The sequence below is a fragment of the Lipophrys pholis genome, assembly GCF_963383615.2.
Source record: "Lipophrys pholis genome assembly, chromosome: 6".
Classification (NCBI taxonomy): Eukaryota; Metazoa; Chordata; class Actinopteri; order Blenniiformes; family Blenniidae; genus Lipophrys; species Lipophrys pholis.
The window spans coordinates 20,616,712-20,634,620 of record NC_137629.1 but is presented as its reverse complement, the minus strand read 5'-3'; the positions used below and the strand labels follow the sequence as shown (position 1 = coordinate 20,634,620).

At 41.5% G+C, this 17,909-nt stretch overlaps 1 protein-coding gene across 7 annotated transcripts in view; it reads left to right on the top strand.

The window, feature by feature from the left end:
• Window positions 1–16,505, top strand: part of ablim3 (actin binding LIM protein family, member 3) — a 45,989-nt gene extending 29,484 nt beyond the window's left edge. The window contains exons 7-23 of one of the 7 annotated variants that reach the window (XM_080465480.1): window positions 2,054–2,141; window positions 2,250–2,308; window positions 2,419–2,490; window positions 4,483–4,644; window positions 6,032–6,061; window positions 6,178–6,304; window positions 7,187–7,282; window positions 7,614–7,664; window positions 11,798–11,914; window positions 12,108–12,178; window positions 12,398–12,566; window positions 13,755–13,784; window positions 14,152–14,207; window positions 14,325–14,391; window positions 14,503–14,513; window positions 14,635–14,715; window positions 15,210–16,504. In XM_080465480.1, coding sequence (XP_080321606.1) covers window positions 2,054–2,141; window positions 2,250–2,308; window positions 2,419–2,490; window positions 4,483–4,644; window positions 6,032–6,061; window positions 6,178–6,304; window positions 7,187–7,282; window positions 7,614–7,664; window positions 11,798–11,914; window positions 12,108–12,178; window positions 12,398–12,566; window positions 13,755–13,784; window positions 14,152–14,207; window positions 14,325–14,391; window positions 14,503–14,513; window positions 14,635–14,715; window positions 15,210–15,323 — 1,401 coding nt within the window. In that variant the 3' untranslated portion in view covers window positions 15,324–16,504. Of the gene's footprint in view, window positions 1–2,053; window positions 2,142–2,249; window positions 2,309–2,418; window positions 2,491–4,482; window positions 4,645–6,031; window positions 6,062–6,177; window positions 6,305–7,186; window positions 7,283–7,613; window positions 7,665–11,779; window positions 11,915–12,107; window positions 12,179–12,397; window positions 12,567–13,754; window positions 13,785–14,151; window positions 14,208–14,324; window positions 14,392–14,502; window positions 14,514–14,634; window positions 14,716–15,209 lie in introns of all 7 variants that reach the window. The other 6 variants (XR_013935414.1, XR_013935416.1, XR_013935418.1 and 3 more) reach the window with 6 other exon arrangements.
• The last annotated feature ends 1,404 nt before the right edge of the window (window positions 16,506–17,909 follow it).

The window sequence follows — 17,909 nt, the reverse complement described above, 5'->3', positions numbered from 1 at the left end:
CTTCTTTTTTGTCCGTGTCTGTCGCGCTCGCTCTTTAAACATGTGTGTGTTCACGCCAGCATGCGCTTCCTCTGTTTTGGCCACTTTCGGTCGCATAATGACGCTTGTGTTTTGCGTACCGCACCTAACTAATGACGATAACAATGAATAATACAATTGTGGAAATAGAACATTCAATTAGGATCAAATCTGATAATTTTTTTGAAAGGCATAATTAAAAAGATGTGATTTCAGATATGGCATCTAACAGAACCACCAGTGACTGCACACAAGTGTTTTGTAATGTGCACAAGTCTAATGGATTGATTGATTGATTGGTTCAGTCCTCTTCAAAGCTAAAAAACTGGTGGGATGTTTTCAACTTTGTTACAACAAGCCAGTAATCTGCCAGTGCCATTATTAGTTTTATTGTTATTTTCTGTTGACTGAATTTTGTTCGGATTGGCAGAGTTATAGCAGTGTGAACATCTGGTGAGATGAATATGAATAGATGAATAACTGTTTTCAGATTTTGTCTGTGACACCTTTGTAAAATGATTTGTGATTTAAAAAAAAAAAACAGATTGAAAAACATAGTTTATGTGTTGATTTTAGAATTTATTGTCCTATAAAATGACCTCATATTTATCTACGATGAGGTAGAGAATATTTGAAAGTCAAATCTGAATGTTGTTGATGCATACACTAAGAGAAGAGTAAAATAAAAAAAGAAATATAACTTGGACTTGGACTGGACAGGCCCACTGTTGTCACTCTCCTGATTTAAGACTCCAGAGGCTTTAGTGCTGAGTCAGAGGGATACAGTCCTTTAAGGTCAAGAAAACTTTGGCGCGCCATCTTGGCACTCGTACAATAGCCAGAAAGTCATTTCAAACCCAAATGTTATAAAAGTAGTTTCAAACTCGCACCTAGACTAATGTCTCTGTCCCAGTGTTTGTGTTAATCATTAGGTTTTTCATCCTCGGAGCCGCTCTTCCGTCCAACTTTCCAGAGCCAAAGGTTGTTAGTTTAATGAGTGGCTTTAGAGGAAATGGAGAAAGGGAGAAATTAAGAGGGGAAGTGGAAGACAGAGGATCATAAAACCTTCCTTTCTCAAGTTTCCCTCCACGTCTCCGTTCAGCAATAAATTTAGTAGCCCGTTAATGCCGCCTGAGAGAGAGAAGGAGCCTGAATGGAAACGGCAGCGGCAGTTGCTGAACTGATACCGTACGACCACAGACGGTAAGCACTCTGCCGCTCGGAGAGCAGGAGCCGGAAATGCTGCATCCTCTCCTGGCTTTCGTTTCATAGTAACCTGAGCAGCTGGGGAGTATTGGTATTGGTTAAAGATGCAGCTCGGCTACAATTAGAAGTCATGCTGTGCATCAGCGGCTCTTCCAGAGAGCTCAGTCGTTGGAGACTACCGATTTCCTTCAGATGACATCAAAAAAAAAGCACGTGTTTTATGAAGAGCAGCGTAAAATTACACGATACCCCAGTGCACTCAGTGAAACATGCACACTGGGTGTGTTCGGCTGACACAGTTCAATTCTCCTTGTCAGAAGTGCTTCTATAAATAGACATTCTCTAATGGTGTGTCAGAGGGAAGACAGAGGTGACGGGATGGGTCCGCACCTTCTCGCCACCAGCCCTGTAGAGACTCGTGTTAAAAAGAAAAACCAACAGGACCATGAACTGCATCATTTTAGATGTTCATTTCATCTTTGCCATGTGTTTGCATGCGTTCCCTCAGGATGCCCGGACTGTGTGTCCTTCACTTACATGACCATGCTCACACACCTTTCTCCATGGTTCTGACCTACAGCAATCTTTGCTCTGACGATTGCATGTGGAGCAATTGGTGGTGGATGAAAGAGCCACAGGCTATCTCATAATGTCCTCATAGCTTAAGAAGCTATTGGTTGTCAAGTGATACACAATAGTAATTATAAAAAAAAAACATATGGAAACAATAACCTCTCCATGGTAGATGTGCTGTTTTGTCAATTTGCCCTTAATCTGTGACTTATGACATCCATTCATGTTCAGTTACACCTCCTCTTGGGTTTTTCAGGCGGGGGGGAAGCACTACCACCCGGCCTGTGCTCGGTGTGCTCGCTGCAACATGACGTTCAAAGAGGGGGAGGAGATGTACCTGACAGGTGAAACTCCGCAAAGATGAACCATGCTGCGTAGAAGCTGTGGATGAATGCATGGCATGCGGCAACACCCACGACTATCTCGTCTTTCCTCTTTCTTGTGCTCATCAGGGTGTGAGGTGTGGCACCCATTATGCAAGCAGGCGGCGAGGGCGGAACGGCGACTCAGGGTGAGCCCGGGTTTGACATGAAAATAATTGAATTGAATTGATAAAAATGCCATTTTCTCACTGTGCATCTTATCCCTCTCTGCTTTCCTGTGTGTCACTGTACATCACAGCACAGACGCCTGTCGGAGGCCTCCATCTCTCCACCCGGCTCCTCCATAGGCTCTCCCAGTAGAGTTATATGTGTGAGTAACATATGAAGTTGTGACTGTTGTTTTTTTTGTTTGACACTTTTGGATGCTCCTGCACCCGAGCTTACCCTGATAGCAAATCTGTTAGACCAGAAACACAAGTACTACTCACATAGCTTAAATAGCACCAATACCAGAGGCTGCGCACTCCCTTGGCCTGTTCACTCATCTGTATGTGAAGCTTTGGCGTCGTCAATACTGCATCATGGAATTAAATGTTATTTTCATAGGTCTGTGAAGATATATTGTGGAAAAACGCAATACATCCCAAGAACATGGTTGGCTTGTTTTGATTTAATATGCATATAAATCAAACATTTAATCCTCTTTCAATCAGGGAAGGCTTACAAATGAAACAAATTACACATGATACTGACATTTTGGATTCAGTGTTTTGAGGGGGGAAAAAAAAGTGTTTTCAGTCAGTAAGTAAAACCAACTTTTTGGGAAAATGACTTGGACAGAAATTAGACTTTTTATCAAGGTAATGTGTTTAATGCAGAAAAAAAGCAGAGAAAAAAACAACTTGTCAGCTTAAAAGATCTCACAGTCGCTGTGAGCTATGGTGGAGAAAATGTTCTGGTATGTATTTGCTTCATTGCCTCATAGTTTGAGCTATAAATCTAAAGATTCGAGTTTGAAATCTTACGTCAAACAGAGATTAAAGCTAATGCTAGGATGTCACAATTGGACCTTTTAATGGTATAATAACTCAAATCGGAAAAGGAAATCTACAGAATGGCTCAAAACAGGAAATTAGACAAATTAGAAATTAGAATTTTAATTTTGCTTTTTTTTTTTTCATTGAGCAAGAAATCCTTACAGCAGGCAAACTTTTACTTTTATGATTAAGGGCACTTTGTTTTTTTCAAGAATCAGTGCTGCTTGATGGAGGAATAAATGTTTGCGAGTAATGTAAAAAGAAAGCCAACAGTTCAAATTGGTCTCATTAATTCAAGCATAGGGTAGCTAGACTTGATTCATATTGCTCGCTTTGAGACACTACAGGTGATTTCATATACTCCATCTCTAATGAGTGGTCTGCTCCCACGTAATTTATTTTCTGTATTTGTGTTTACACTTTAATTTAAACAGTGCCTTTACAAATGCATTTGCATTAAAGTTCAGTTGTACTTGACACTCTCAGAAAAAGTTTAAACTGAATTATATATTCTGCCGTATGTTAAATAATCAGAAACTGTAACATCGAACTGCAACACCACTCCAAATCACAAGCTCATAAATATACATTGAGTGAAGCTGAAAACTTTCCAATGATTTAAGCAAAAGTGAACATTATATATAGACTATTATATAAGATCACATTGGGTTATACAAGTGTTCCTAATGAAGTGACCTGTAGTTGGAGAAAGAGAGAGCAAGAGAGAGAAAGAGAGACGGGGTGGGGGTCAAGGTGGTGGTGGTGGTGGTGGGGTGGGGGGGTGGGGGGGGGGGGGGGGTCCTAACTCTGTAAAGACTGTGTACACTGCGGAGTTGGACCAGTTCCATGTCAGTAGGAGACTTGCTGCTTGGCAGTCTGCTGAGTGTTGCTGCATGACGGCTGCATTAGCATGTCTGCATGCACACAGGAGTCGCCAGTCACTGCTCGGCCCTGCCCTACCTTGTCCTCCTCTCATAATCGATGACCTTTCAGTGTAAGGTGATGGATGAGGGAGAAATGCAGTGTAAGCACGCTTATCGTCCATGCTGTCTCCACCCATGCTCTCCTTCTCCTTGCCTGCCTCACTGTCTTTGCTTACCCTGCTCTCCAACTCACATGTGAAGGTCAGCAACTTAGCGTGCACGTGTGCATCTGCACTCGTGTTCGGCTCATCAGCTCGCTCGTCCTCTCGCTGCTGCATGACCTGCTCACAGTCACTGGTGAACCTTCCATTCAACTTGTATCACCTGTGCGTGGTCGGTGTGGTTGACGTCTTGCTGCTGTTGTATCTGTCTTTGGTGCGTGTATGTGTGTCCTCTCTCCAGGCCAGAGTGGAGAATGACATCCTAGATTATAAGGACCTAGCTGCCCTGCCAAAGGTCAAGGCCATATATGAGGTCCAACACCCAGACCTCATATGCTCCTCATACCAGCCGTACCTCAGATACACCTCTGATGACAGGCTAGACACTTACAGCTATGGGGAGGTACTGCTGCCACACACTCCAGGCCAAACGCAACTCTGCTCATCACCGGTCTTGTTTCTTTCCCACAGGAACGTGAGGCAGCTATGCTCATTTCATCGCTGTCATGAAGTTTTATCGTGTGTTTGATAGGGATTCACCATATCAGGCGCAGAATGTGCAATTTGAAAAATGTTCATCAGTATTGCGATAATATACTGTAGTTCATGATAAACACTTTTGTAGACGATGTTAATGTCTCTGGGTATTGAGATTTGTTCTCCTGAATAGCAGTGCTCTTTATAAGTTGAACCAAATAGTTTGTTAATAATTAAATAGATTGAACTTGTCTTCCATATTTAAAACTTTTGCAATCTAGAATTTGTGGAGCACAACTGCACAGTCCACTAAAATATAATTTACCACAGTTCAGTCATGTTTTTGCGATACATACATTGTGCTTGTTGGTGTTACAATAATGAGAAATTAAGAATATATTGTGCATCCCTAGTGTATTGTGTAGCTTTATTATTGTTTCATAAAGTAGTGTGATCTAAAAACATTGAACATTTTTAATAAAAAACAAAACAACAACATGGATATCTAAAATATTACTGAAGTGCATATTAAGGAATATTTTCCTTTTATTTTCTTCAGTCTCGGTCTTTGGAAATATGTTGTCAATTTTTCAAATGAACTGTTCATCTGTGTTGAAATCTTTTAAAATGTGAGATTGATGATCCTGAAGTGTTTACTGCCAATCCACATGTTTTTCTGGTAAATGTCTCATTCCAGATGTGTCTTACTTACAGGAGTACTCGAGCATTTTAAAAATGTTGCTGTCATGCCAAGATTCAGATGTGAAAAATTATACCACTCCTTTTACTGTCATTTCAGTATGAAGGCAGAGCCAACAGAGGATTAGATTAGTTTTGCCTAAAGGCTAGAGACAGAGAAATAGCCAGCCGGCTTGTGTAGAAATCTTAAATATAAACACATTAGGAGCAAGTGCCAAGAGATAACACTAAAGAAACAGACCAAAGATTACACGTTTTTACATCGTGAACTGATAAGATACAAGCATATGAAGCTGTAATTTGGTGGATTTCAATGGAGAGGGATAATGATGCGCTGTTCTAAGATATTGAAGGAATATTTTCTTTTCTTGTGTTCTTGAGAGCTTCTGAATTTTACTTACAGAGACTTTACGGCTATATGACATATGTTTAGTTTGCTGTCTGCACAAGTAGGTAACCTCCTCAACTAACATTGTAATACCACTTCAGGCCACAAGATGGTGTATTACACATTTGATATCCACATTATAAGATATTAGATATGAGGCATTGGCTTATACTTATTTACTCCCTGAGTCTAAATGTTAACATTTCTGTCTCCACTGATCCTACAGTCACTTGGGACACTCTCTCCATATTCTCAGGTAAGTGTTTTTTTCCCTGAAAGATAGGCAAAACAAGTTCAGACAAATAACTCAGCCACATGTCTGTCTTGCTGCTTCCTCTTCTTCTTTCAGCCAGATCTTCTCTGTCTTTGCAGGACTATGACAGCCTGGATACGAAGCAGAGGCGGTGCTCCAGTCCAGGTTATATAGACTCACCGACGTTCAGTCGCCAAGGCATGTCACCCATCATGCCTCGCTCTCCGCAGCACTACGTCTACCCTGGTAAATACTGTGATTCATTTCACTTCACTGCTTATGAGTCCACTGTTTAGTGGTTAACTACTGTTTAACGAAGACTGAAACCAAAAGTGTGATAAATTAATATGTTTCTCGTATGCCCAAACTCTTGGAAATAATGTGTTAGCGTTATTAACATTGTTAACAGCTCCATTGTTGTTTCCAGTGAAGAAAAGCTGTACAACAATTTAACAAAATTCCTCTTTACATTAATCCTGAATTAACTAATTCAGCACAGAAACATGAAAAATGCATGTTTGGTAAGAGTTTTACCATGAGTGTGGTAGCTTGGCCAGTTTTGCTCGGGCTCATGTTTGAAAACAGCTGGTCGATGTCAGTAGTCCTATTCAGGATGAAATCTTGAAATACCCCCAGAAAGTAACAATTTCAACAAGAAAATAGATCCAAGGAAGCGTTTGTGGCAATATGTGATGTTGTTACGCAGTAATAGTTGATTAGACATGAATCAATCGATTATTAAATGTTTTCCAAAGTATCATTTCTTCTTTAACTATGTTTCATTGCCACTGTTATATTACATCTGATAACCTGTCATGTGGCAGTAACATAAGGAATATAGATGTACCCCCCTCGCAGGGTACAATATCAGCCAAAAGATTTGTTTGGCTGTCTCATTTACTGCAGTTCCTCATTTGGCCGTCATTCCATATAACACTTACACATGTGCAGTGACATTGTAATTACTGTCATAAAAGCCTATTACACCTTTGTCCTTGCACACGTGGAAAAGTTACTTGACGCCACCTTGAGGTGTTTTACATACTTGCGAGCTGTTTCATCTGCATGTGTTGAGGTCTTGGTCACGCTTATGTTTCCTTTGCTGCGATTGGCTGTGGCTGGCTGCAGGCTCTGAAAGTGGCAGGAGCTCACCCTATTACGGCCAAGAACGGCGGTCAAGCACACCCACCACAAACCAGCCCCCTAAACATTTTCATGTGCCAGGTAGGACTCCTCATTGCACTGTTAACATGCAGGGTTTTTTGCTTTTTTTTTTCTTCAAAGAGAAGATTTCATCATCCATGATCCACGGAAGCATTCATAAAGGTCAATTAAATCCGTGGGGATCAGAGTGACAAAGTTGTATTTTAGATACAACACCAAATTGCTCCGGCATTTTCTCTCCCTCCACACTGCATTTTCACCTTCTTTTACTTTCCCTTATGAACGTGCCTCCTCCTATTCTTCCCCACATCCCACCATCCCCCCCGTTCACATCCCTCTCTTCCTTCACGTCTCCATGTTTCACCTCTTCATCTCCTCTTTCTCTCCTCAGCCACAGGGGACCCCAACATCTACAGGAAGCCTCCCATCTATAGGAGAACGGGTACAGTGCAGTTAGCCTCGCCTTAGCCTGCCTGTCCTCCTGTCACAGTGTAGTCATGCTGTGTTTGGTACTTGATTTAGATGTTTCGACTGACCTATTGACGTTCCGCAACCTCTCATAATTTAGCATTGATTATTATTGATGTTCCAGCTGGTATTGACGCCTCCACAAGCAAAAACAGATAAATGCAAAGAAGCTAGAAAAGGTAGGTAGGAAATAGAGTTTGACTTGCGCCACTCCACGCCAGGATTGAAGGGAAGGGGGGGTGCATCCCATTTACTGCATTAGTGCGAGTAGCTGAATGTATTAAAGCTGCGTCTTCGTGTGCATGCCACAAGCATTAGCATATGCCTGCTTCAACATGCAGTTCCCGACAGGTTCTTGTTGGCAAATAGGACTGGAACAGGCCATGAATGAAGTGAAGGTTGCTCAGGCGTGACAAGTGTTGAGTGCATGGGACTCTGAGGACTCACAATTCACGGGAATAGAACAGAACGGTGGAACAAAGCACAGTGGAACCCTGTATCGTAACAGGAATTTATATTAGCTGTGCAGTTTTATTTCATTTCTCAGCCTCCTTCAGTGGCCACTACATAATGTAAACCTTTTTTTTTTCACTATCCTGTCGCCACTGACAGGATTTAACATGGCTTTAGGATTGCCCCGTGATTCATCGGTACATGAGACATTTGTAACATGAGCTTCTAAGTGGCCATTATATTGAAGAACTGCCAGTTATTGAAAGTTCAATTTATCTGGCAAAAAGGGGGTAGAAGGATGCACTCGTTGCACATTTATTGACGACTCTATAGCCATAAAACCTGCCATTTTGAGAAACGGGACCCAAACACACGGCAAATAGACAGCAGAAGTAGAATCACACATTTCATTTCTAGGCCAAGGACCACAGGGTTCAGTACTCCGGAAATCAGCCCAACGGTGCAAAACTGGATAATCCATGTTGAAGTCAGTAAAATTGAAGGTCAAAATGAGATCAGACAAAGTAGGACAAGGTAATTACTAAGGAAAAGGCTGGAGAAAATACTGTGAGAGACAAACAGGCAACTAAAAAGACTGACGAAGGTCAGTATAAACACACAGAGTGAGGACTGACAAAACGAGAGGAGAGCTACACAAAAATAAACATGGCAAGGCATGAAATTAAACACATCTAAATCAAACAAAATCACAATAATCCAGAGCAGCTCAGATATAAATATGGTCATAAATTTGAAGGTAAGATAATTTAGTTAATGTGAATCACTATAACTTTGATTAATACCCAGAGTGAGACAAAACAACACTCACCTCAAAGACATTTCTTTGATGTAATGCTGTCTGAATACCAAAATCAGGCGTTTTCTTTCTCATCATGCCCCAACCCATTTAGTGTTAGCAGTACAAATTTTCACCACAGGATGGTGCATTGAGTCACATAAAGAGGCTACAATGGCTGAAGCTGGTGGTTCTTATAAATTGGCGTGATCCGTGTGATAAGCGGCCCACGGGATCCAATCTGCACCACAGTAACTAACAACCAAGGGAAAGATCCAATGAACCAAAGATGGAAAAGCTGAATGAAGGAAAGATTGATGCCAGAGTGTCTCGGCACCACCACCTGATGTACAGAAAAGGCAGAGCTTAGAATTTTCATCTTAAGCCCTTTTAAGGTGAAGGACAAGACAGTATCTGGAGGTGAAAAGAGATGAACATGTGAGAAGGGAAAGGTTATTTCCTAAATGTGTATATTTATGTTGATAATACCATAGTGACAAAGTCAACACATTATACTATTTTTGTATTTTCTTTCAAGTCATTAGACTAAAAGGCACTTCAGCCATCTGGACAGTTTGCTTGAGCTTAAAACGCGCAACATTGCTCTTCGGAAGGCGTTCCAGCTGAGAGTCACAAGACACAAGATGTCTGGACTGAGGACAGCTTATCTTTGTTTGTGCGCTGTGCATGCTCCTCTGTACTGTATGTGTGGATAAGTCAGTGAACAGTGTGTCGATGTGTTTATGGACACTTTCGCCCTTTTGGTGTTTGTCAGCAGCCAAATTAGTACATCACTGGTCATGGGTTCTTTTAAAAAAAAAACAACAACACTATTTGCACATGTGATTTAAAAATGTTATGGAGAACGACTATATGGAGGTGATGAAATGAAATGCACTCTCTCTACCATAATAGCCATTGATTATTTCCCCCCTCTCATTTTAGCACCTCATTCAAAGGAATGGCTGCAGCATGAGAAGTCAAGTTGCTTTGAGCACCAATGGCTGGTTATGTACTAATTGGTTAAAAAGTTGCTACCTATATGGAAGAAACCCCGTATCAAAACTCCCTGTTTCTCACCTCACCGTATTGGTAGCAAAGCAGTCACATTCTCATATCTCCCTCTGGGACACTCCAGTAATGTTTCCCTTTTTTTTTCACCTCTTTTTTACTGCATCCAATCACTTTTATTCACTTCCCTCCACCTCCTGCTCCACTTTATGGTGACCTTTCCACTGTAAGTATTTCCCTACTCTCGCTGTTTCACTCACATCTGTGTGTGTGTGTGTGTGTGTGTGTGTGTGTGTGTGTGTGTGTGTGTGTGTGTGTGTGTGTGTGTGTGTGTGTGTGTGTGTGTGTGTGTGTGTGTGTGTGTGTGTGTGTGTGTGTGTGTGTGTTTTTGTATTCGTCATCCCTTGTCAGTGATGCAACAGCAAAGTTAATCTGATAGAAGTTTCAATGTGTGTGTCAACTATGCGAGTTCGGGTGTCCAGTGTTTAGCCGGGTTGAAAGTGAGCATCCCAAAGATGAGCACGTCTGCCGTTGACTGTCATGCTTCGCGTAGAAAGGAATTCAATGGATCATGGATCGGTGCCGGCATGGCTAATGGCTAACAGAGTGGAGAGCGATCTATGCGACATTACACTGCATGTCACCCCCATTGACGTCCATCGACTGTGCTTCAGTGCTGAGTGGCATCAATAATGCCGCCTCGCCACTCGTGAGATGACTGTGTGTCTCAGACTGAGCAGTAACTGGACTCACTTGACTGCAAGTTATTTTCCTGCAGTTGGCTGGAGCATCGATCTCCCCCTCCGAACCTGTAGCGTTAATGTACTCTGTGCCGTTACTTCTATGTTAGATTCAATAATGTGTTTCTCCTAAAACAGTACATAAAGTTCTCAAGCAGCGATTTGTCACAATAGGAATTCTACACCGATTGGCCATAACATTATGTCTGTCCCCATATGAGACAAACTGGGATATAATGTGCATTCGGACATTTTTCTATCAGAATCAGCAGTTGTTCTTTGCTAAAATTCTCAGACTGCAATGACTTTACTCTCATAAAGATTTGTTGTGCCTTAGTTTTACATTGCATCTTATATTTTATGTCATATTTCTCACACCTGTTTTTTTTTTTTATGAAGGTACAGTGCTGCGAGCTGTTAAAATGTTTCATACAAGAGAATTAAGTGTTTTTGGCCAAAATTCAATACTTTCAATGAAAATAATTCTAGTTTTTCTGTGTTTTTTTTTTTTATTTGAATAACTTGTGTTGCATTGAAATAATCTTATTCATCTACTGCAGTGATGCACTGTTTTGCATTTTAACGCCTTTCACTTGTGATATCCAACAGTTTTAATCTTTTAATCACAATTCCTACATTGCTATGATTGTTTGTTTACCCTGTATGAATGTCTTTTTATTCTTCATCTTTATCATTATGGTTGCATATTATTGGCTGGCCATTAACAGCAACTTTTCAGTTGGTACAATTCTGAGACTGAAGACACTGAATAGACACGATGTCGTTATTATTAATCTATTGCAGATGTATTTCATGTGCGTTGACAAAAAATGGGGTTCAGCATAACCAACAGTACAGAAGTTAGAGAAATTTGAAAAGTGATTGCCATTTATAGTAATTAATTTTATGGAGATATCTATAAGGAGATATTTATAATAAACTCTGCAAATAAATGTCAGTCATTGCTTTTTTAAATTGTAGGTGAGTGTGTTGAGGGATTGTCTGTCAGTTGGCGTGTTGAGTTTTCCTCTTCTCTCTTAACTTCCTGCTTTTTTTTTTTTTTTGTTTGTTTGTTTGTTTTTTTCACAGACAATCATGTGGGAGCAGCGACCAAAAGCAGGACCAGCGAGGACATCCTCCGGTCATCCAGACTGTCCACCTACTCTCCAGAGCCATACAGCCAATCAGAGTCTGACTACTACCCCTACACCAGCTCCCCCAGGGGTAGGACACATGGCCGTCTCGCTTGTTTAACATCGAGCTGCCTGCTTCGTTTACTTGTTGTTGTTTTTTTCTTACTGAACCGAGCACAGACTCGTGTTGTCATATTTATTCACTGGCTCACTCCCGTGTCCCTGCTCCACGCTGCGCTCTATATTTATACGAGGGGATCTCTTTTATCCCGTTACTCTCTCAGCCTATCGCATGCCGAGGAGACGCTTCTCGACTGGAGGAGACGAAGAAGGTTGGAGTCAGAGTCTTCAAAGAGTAAGAGCTTCATTCTTCGCCATTTCCCTTTCTTCGACATCACATTGAACCCCCCCCCCCCCCCCCCCCCCCCCCATCCCCATGCTTAAAAACACTAATAAATAATGCACTTTTTTATGATGTGGTACCTAAACTATCTCCTTTTGCTGTGTTTGCTTCTGTCCTCATCTTGACTGGGTGAATGGAATCTTCTCCCTCCCTCGCTCTCTTGCCTTCCAGATTGGGAGTGGTATCGGGAGGATGATCCTCAAGGAGGAGATGAAAGCCAGATCGGGTTCCTATGACAACGACCCCTGGGGCAGTGCGAGGAATTCTCGATGTGGGAGCAAGGAGACGCTGAACACCACGGGCCATGGCACCATGGCGTACAACAACACCATCAACGGCTGTAAGGCTCACTCTTCTGCAAGTTCGTGGCGGCCTGCGCTGTATTCCTGCGTGTCCGTCCCTCTCACGCGTTGCCACGGGGGGCTTTTTATGAGCCGCAATATCAGCCGTCGCCGGCGGTTCGAGGTGAGGGCTGCGAGGTTGCGGATGCGGGTCGCAGAAGGTCATGGCTGCTTCAGGCTGGCAGCTTTATTGAGACGGAGAGATGATGAGTGAGGAAGAGCAGCTGCTCAACCTGTGGTAGGCCAGCAGCGACGGCAGCAGCAGATGTGGCCTGCCATTGTTGTGCGGATATCTGATCACTCAGCAGCCTCTGAACATTTCAAACTAGTGGGAACACAGTGCTCAACCAGGTGTGCAGAAATGCCAGAGTTTGTTTTTAGTTTTGTTTTCCTCCTTGTAAGGACCAAGCTCCACTGATCGCGCGCCGCTCTGGGACTGTTAGTTTAGCCTCTGACATGCTGCCACCAGCTCGTCCTCGTCTCCCGCCGAACTCACATCCTTTTCTCTGTCTCCATATTTTTTCCCCTCATCTATTATGATCTCCCCCTTCACCTTGCGCGATTTCGCGCCGCACATGCTTCTCACTCTCCGGAAAACTACTTCGCTAAATCTCTATCTCTCCATTCATCTCTTCGTGTCTGTCTATCCGGCTCTCCCGCTCTCACAGCTGGTGTCCCATATCCTGTTTTATTTATGAGCAGTAAGATCGCTCATTAAAGCCGTTTCTCAAATGGGGGGGGGGGGGGAACTCGGCTGGCTGTGGTTGAGAGGCAACAAAGGCTTGTAACCGCACAAGCTGTGTTGCGCGATTAGATGGTGAAGCGTGCAGCGAGTCCTTTCGTGCTGGTGTGTGTGTGTGTGTGTGTGTGTGTGTGTGTGTGTGTGTGTGTGTGTGTGTGTGTGTGTGTGTGTGTGTGTGTGTGTGTGTGTGTGCGTGCGTGCGTGCGTGTGTCTTTTTTCCTTTCCTTTCTTCTCTGAGTCCTGCCTGGCCTGTTCCTGCCTCATTGCCCCTTTCATGTTTTGTGTAACCAGGCCTTGATGAGTACACAACTTGCTCCGTTTCAGTGTGTTTGTCAAACCTTTAACCAGACTAATCGCCACAGCAATGCCCCCTGAGTCTGGAGAAATACTTCCAAAACATGTTGCGCGAGATAATATGTCACGTATGTGTTTTTCTCTTCCACAGCACCCCGATCTCAGTACAGTGCCGACAGTGGTGAGTTTAAACTTGCCTTGTAAAAGGATCGCTATGGACCAATATAAGAGTTGTGGTTGTTTATTTTAGTAATATCAGCATTTAAGCCAGGTTGTTCAGTGTAAGCATTTTTTTTTAACTCAAATACGTTATGTTTGCAGAGCAGTCAGTCAATGACCCTACCTCAACCAAGCCCCTCATTGTCGTGTGCACATCTGGAATTATATCAGTCCTTTAGTTGGTCTTGAGCGCCATCTCCTGGCACTGATCCGTCACTGATATAAGGATTTAAAAGTGCCAGACTGCATGAATAGCAACACCAATATTGACCTGGGTAACATTGAGCAACTATTCTTTTTTGTGTTGGTTTGGGTTTTTTTTTTTCTAGATTTTGTGTGTAAATCAGCATCACTGCCTGGATATGGACGTAATGGCATCCAGCGGGTGAGACCACAGCGGCCGTGACACACTCATTTATAATTATATTTTTGCATCATATGTCAAAAGATAAATGTGTGTTTCCACTTTTCATCAATGTCTTTTTCTTTTCTGCACCTGCAGCCTCAGAGTGCAGATTGCTACCAGTACCAGTATGACAGTAGCAGTGAGGTCAACTGGGGAAATCGAGGTGATTTTAATATGAATTTAAAACACTGACCAATTATCATCCCAAAGCAATTAATTCAGTTTTCTTTTTCCCCATTGTACTGACTTAATTCTCTTTTCTCTTTTCCGGCAGCGGAATACACGGTAATGTTTTACTATTCCACCATCTAAATGATTCATGACATGTGAATGAGACTATATGTTGATTAATCCCTGTGGTTTGTAACCTAATGTTTGAAATGTAGTAAATGTTTCTTTTATGCAGATTTACCCGTATGAATCACTCATTGTAACCACCAGAGGGCGCAACAGGCTCCCCAAAGATGTAGACAGAGCCAGACTGGAAGTAAGTTATATCAATATCAATAAGTACAGTGGATCCTTCGAAAGCCCTCATATGGACTCAAATCTACTTTCTCCAACAATTTTTTGGGGAAGTATATTTACAACAGTAAAATTCCAGCTAAACAGTATATAACAAAAAAGCTCTTAAACAAATGAATTTGGGAGAAAATGTACATGTTCCATTGTATTATATTTATTCTTTCACCTTGCATCTTTGCAGTAGTTGTGATCGATGAACATCTTCAAAATATAAGAATATAATTTCATTGATTGTTTACAGGAAATTCTTGTTTCTGCAGCATACACAGACACAGTAATCCACATATCACCAGCACTCATTATTAAAATATCATATTCAATATTTATAATAGATTTGACTAAAGTCCTTGATAAGGTATAAACGTTGTGATGCATCAAGCTGAGGATGTATTAGGTATTATTGGCGCTTGAGAAAGACATGATAACATCATTGTCTCTTTGCACCCTTGTTTATAGCGCCACCTATCCCCAGAGGAGTTCGTACAGGTGTTCGGTATGACTGTGGAAGATTTTGACCGGCTGGCCCTGTGGAAGAGGAATGATCTGAAAAAACAGGCCCGACTGTTTTAATCACGTGCGGACACGAGTCGACTACTGCCATAAAGCGAGCCGCAGACAGACTGCAGGAGGGGAGAGGACGACGAGAGGACTTCTACTCAGTTACACTGCCATGCCTGAGAACCTGTTCTAGATCTCCTCACATGACAAACCAAATTCTGGTCACACCAGAGTGGACTTCTGGGATGCCACAGGAAAAGCCACAGAGACACTACGCGCTGATGGCTGTGTGCTGGAGTGGAGTGAAAGCAATAGAGACTGTCATACAGACGTGGTGTGCTTTTCTTGAACATGAAGGATAGCGGAGGACACGACTGTGCCCCCTTTAGGGCCACACGGGAGTGTCTGTGACCAGAGCTGCAGTACTAAAACACATTGAGGAGAATTTTGGCTTTGCCTTATTTGTTATGCTCTCTTAAGTTGTGACTGTGCAGCACCAGCAATCTGAATGGGTAGAATGTAGATACAGTATATCGTTTTTTTTGACACTTTTATCAGTGTGAGTGATACAATGAGAGCGATGAGTGCACGCATACGACATCACTTCACTTTGTTTTTAAGGATGAATTTTGTTCACCTGCTCCCCCTTTCACACAAAACAATGTCCCCTCTAGTTTACACCGATTGAAATAGCAAGGGTAAAAAAACAAACAAACTAAACAATCTGAGGTAGACAAAAGCTTTGTTTTGCAATTGTGTGCGCGACCTGCATTGATTTGTGTGGAAATTTAAAAAAACAAAAACAAAGTGAGAACGCAATTACTCAACTTAGCATATCACTTCCATGTAACTCTGGATACGTTCAGTAGGTAAAGGTCACCAATCAAGGCAGTTCACTGTGCAGCTGTACGGTAACCTCAAAGAACGTGCAATCCTGTCGATTTAAGAGATAGAAGAAAAATGACCATTGCGTCCTCCAGTTCTGCATTTTCTACACACTGCAGTAGAACGATGACTAAATACTGAGGATGAGGGTTTTAGTCATCCTTGCATTTGCATTCACTATTATTTCTAAGTTTTCTAGAATGATAATCCAATCATTTTGTAGCTACAGAGATTATATTCACTCACACACAAAAAAAAAAAGTTCTGCAAGGTATTTAACACATTGACAAAGATCCAGGGTTGTTGAAGACTTTACTTCCTTTGAATACTGTTATTTTTGATTTTGTCACTAAAATAAACTTCAAATCAAAACCAGTGTCTTCTTTTGTTTGTGCACCTACTGATTCATGTATAATTCTGTTGACAGTGCTGATCTTCGTGGGATTTGAATGTTCTCCCTGTGCCTGCATGGTTGACTTCATTGCATGTTTGTTGAGTGATTTGCTCCCTCTCAATTGCCTGCAGGTGTAAATGTGGTTATTTTTTTCCTGAAGGAACCCTTTAATGTCTATTCATATTTTACAGCACCTGCAGACGATGAGAAACTGCGTTTTCTTTCATTGGTCATACAAACATAAACTAGATTAACATGCAACTATATATGTACATGTTCAGCAAAACTGGTCATTTTTAACCGGTATTTTTAGTTGTGACTAAATCTAAATAAAAAAGATGTATATTTTCATATACTCTCTTAAAAAAACACACTTTTTATTAGAAGTGAATCAAATCTAAATGCAATTAAATCAAATTACATGAGAGTTCGTTGCATGACATTCACTCCAGGTTTAATCCCCCCGACTATGGAAAGGAATAGAATCGAATGGCACTAATTGTTAAATGTCAATCTTTGACAGAAAATTGCTTGTTGTCATTATTTCAGTAGAAGGGGATTCCTTTATATACAGACCAGAGGGGGAGTAAAACTCAGTGTTGGTGCGGCTCCGTTTGGTTTTGCTCTGCAGCTATCTGATTTACAATTATATCACACCATGTTAGACATCCCTAATTGTGATGTTAGCTTGGTATAACGACTAAATAAAGAGTAATTGCTTTTTCACTCCTGACAACAGTACAAAAGCCTCCCTCACTAATTACCTTGGGCCCTAAGGGCCAATGTCAACACAGACAAACCTCAGCTTTGTTACAGCTTTGAATAAAAGTGTCAATGGCTGCAGACAAAAGTAAGGTTAACTGTCTTTCTGCAACTATTTATTAAAAACTCAGCAAAAGCTCTTTAACAAATACATATGAAACATTCACTAAAGATAATTTTAGAGCTCGTTTTCACTTTTTCAGGCCAAGCTGCTGTGATTAGTTGAATGCTGAATTTCCAGTTTTGACATTAAATTAAGTGTGTTTGAGTTGTACTGATAATTCAGGAACAATACAGGAATTCATTTGATAAACCCTTGAAAGATGTGAATTTCAAAGACAGTCACACCTTAAGGTATGTAATACCTATTAATTGCATTCAACATCATAGTAGCCTATTTCATAGCTTTTAGTTGGTTCTCTTTAGATTTATGGTGTCACTTTTACCGAAAACATAGTTTGATTCAAGTTTGGGCGGAGCCTTGTTTTCTCTGGTTTTCTCCCACAGTCCAAAAACAAATGTTTGAGGTTAACCAGTAACTATAAATTGTCCATGGTGTAAATTGGAGAGTGTGTGTGGTTCTCTCTGTGTGTCTGCCCCATGATGGATTGATAACC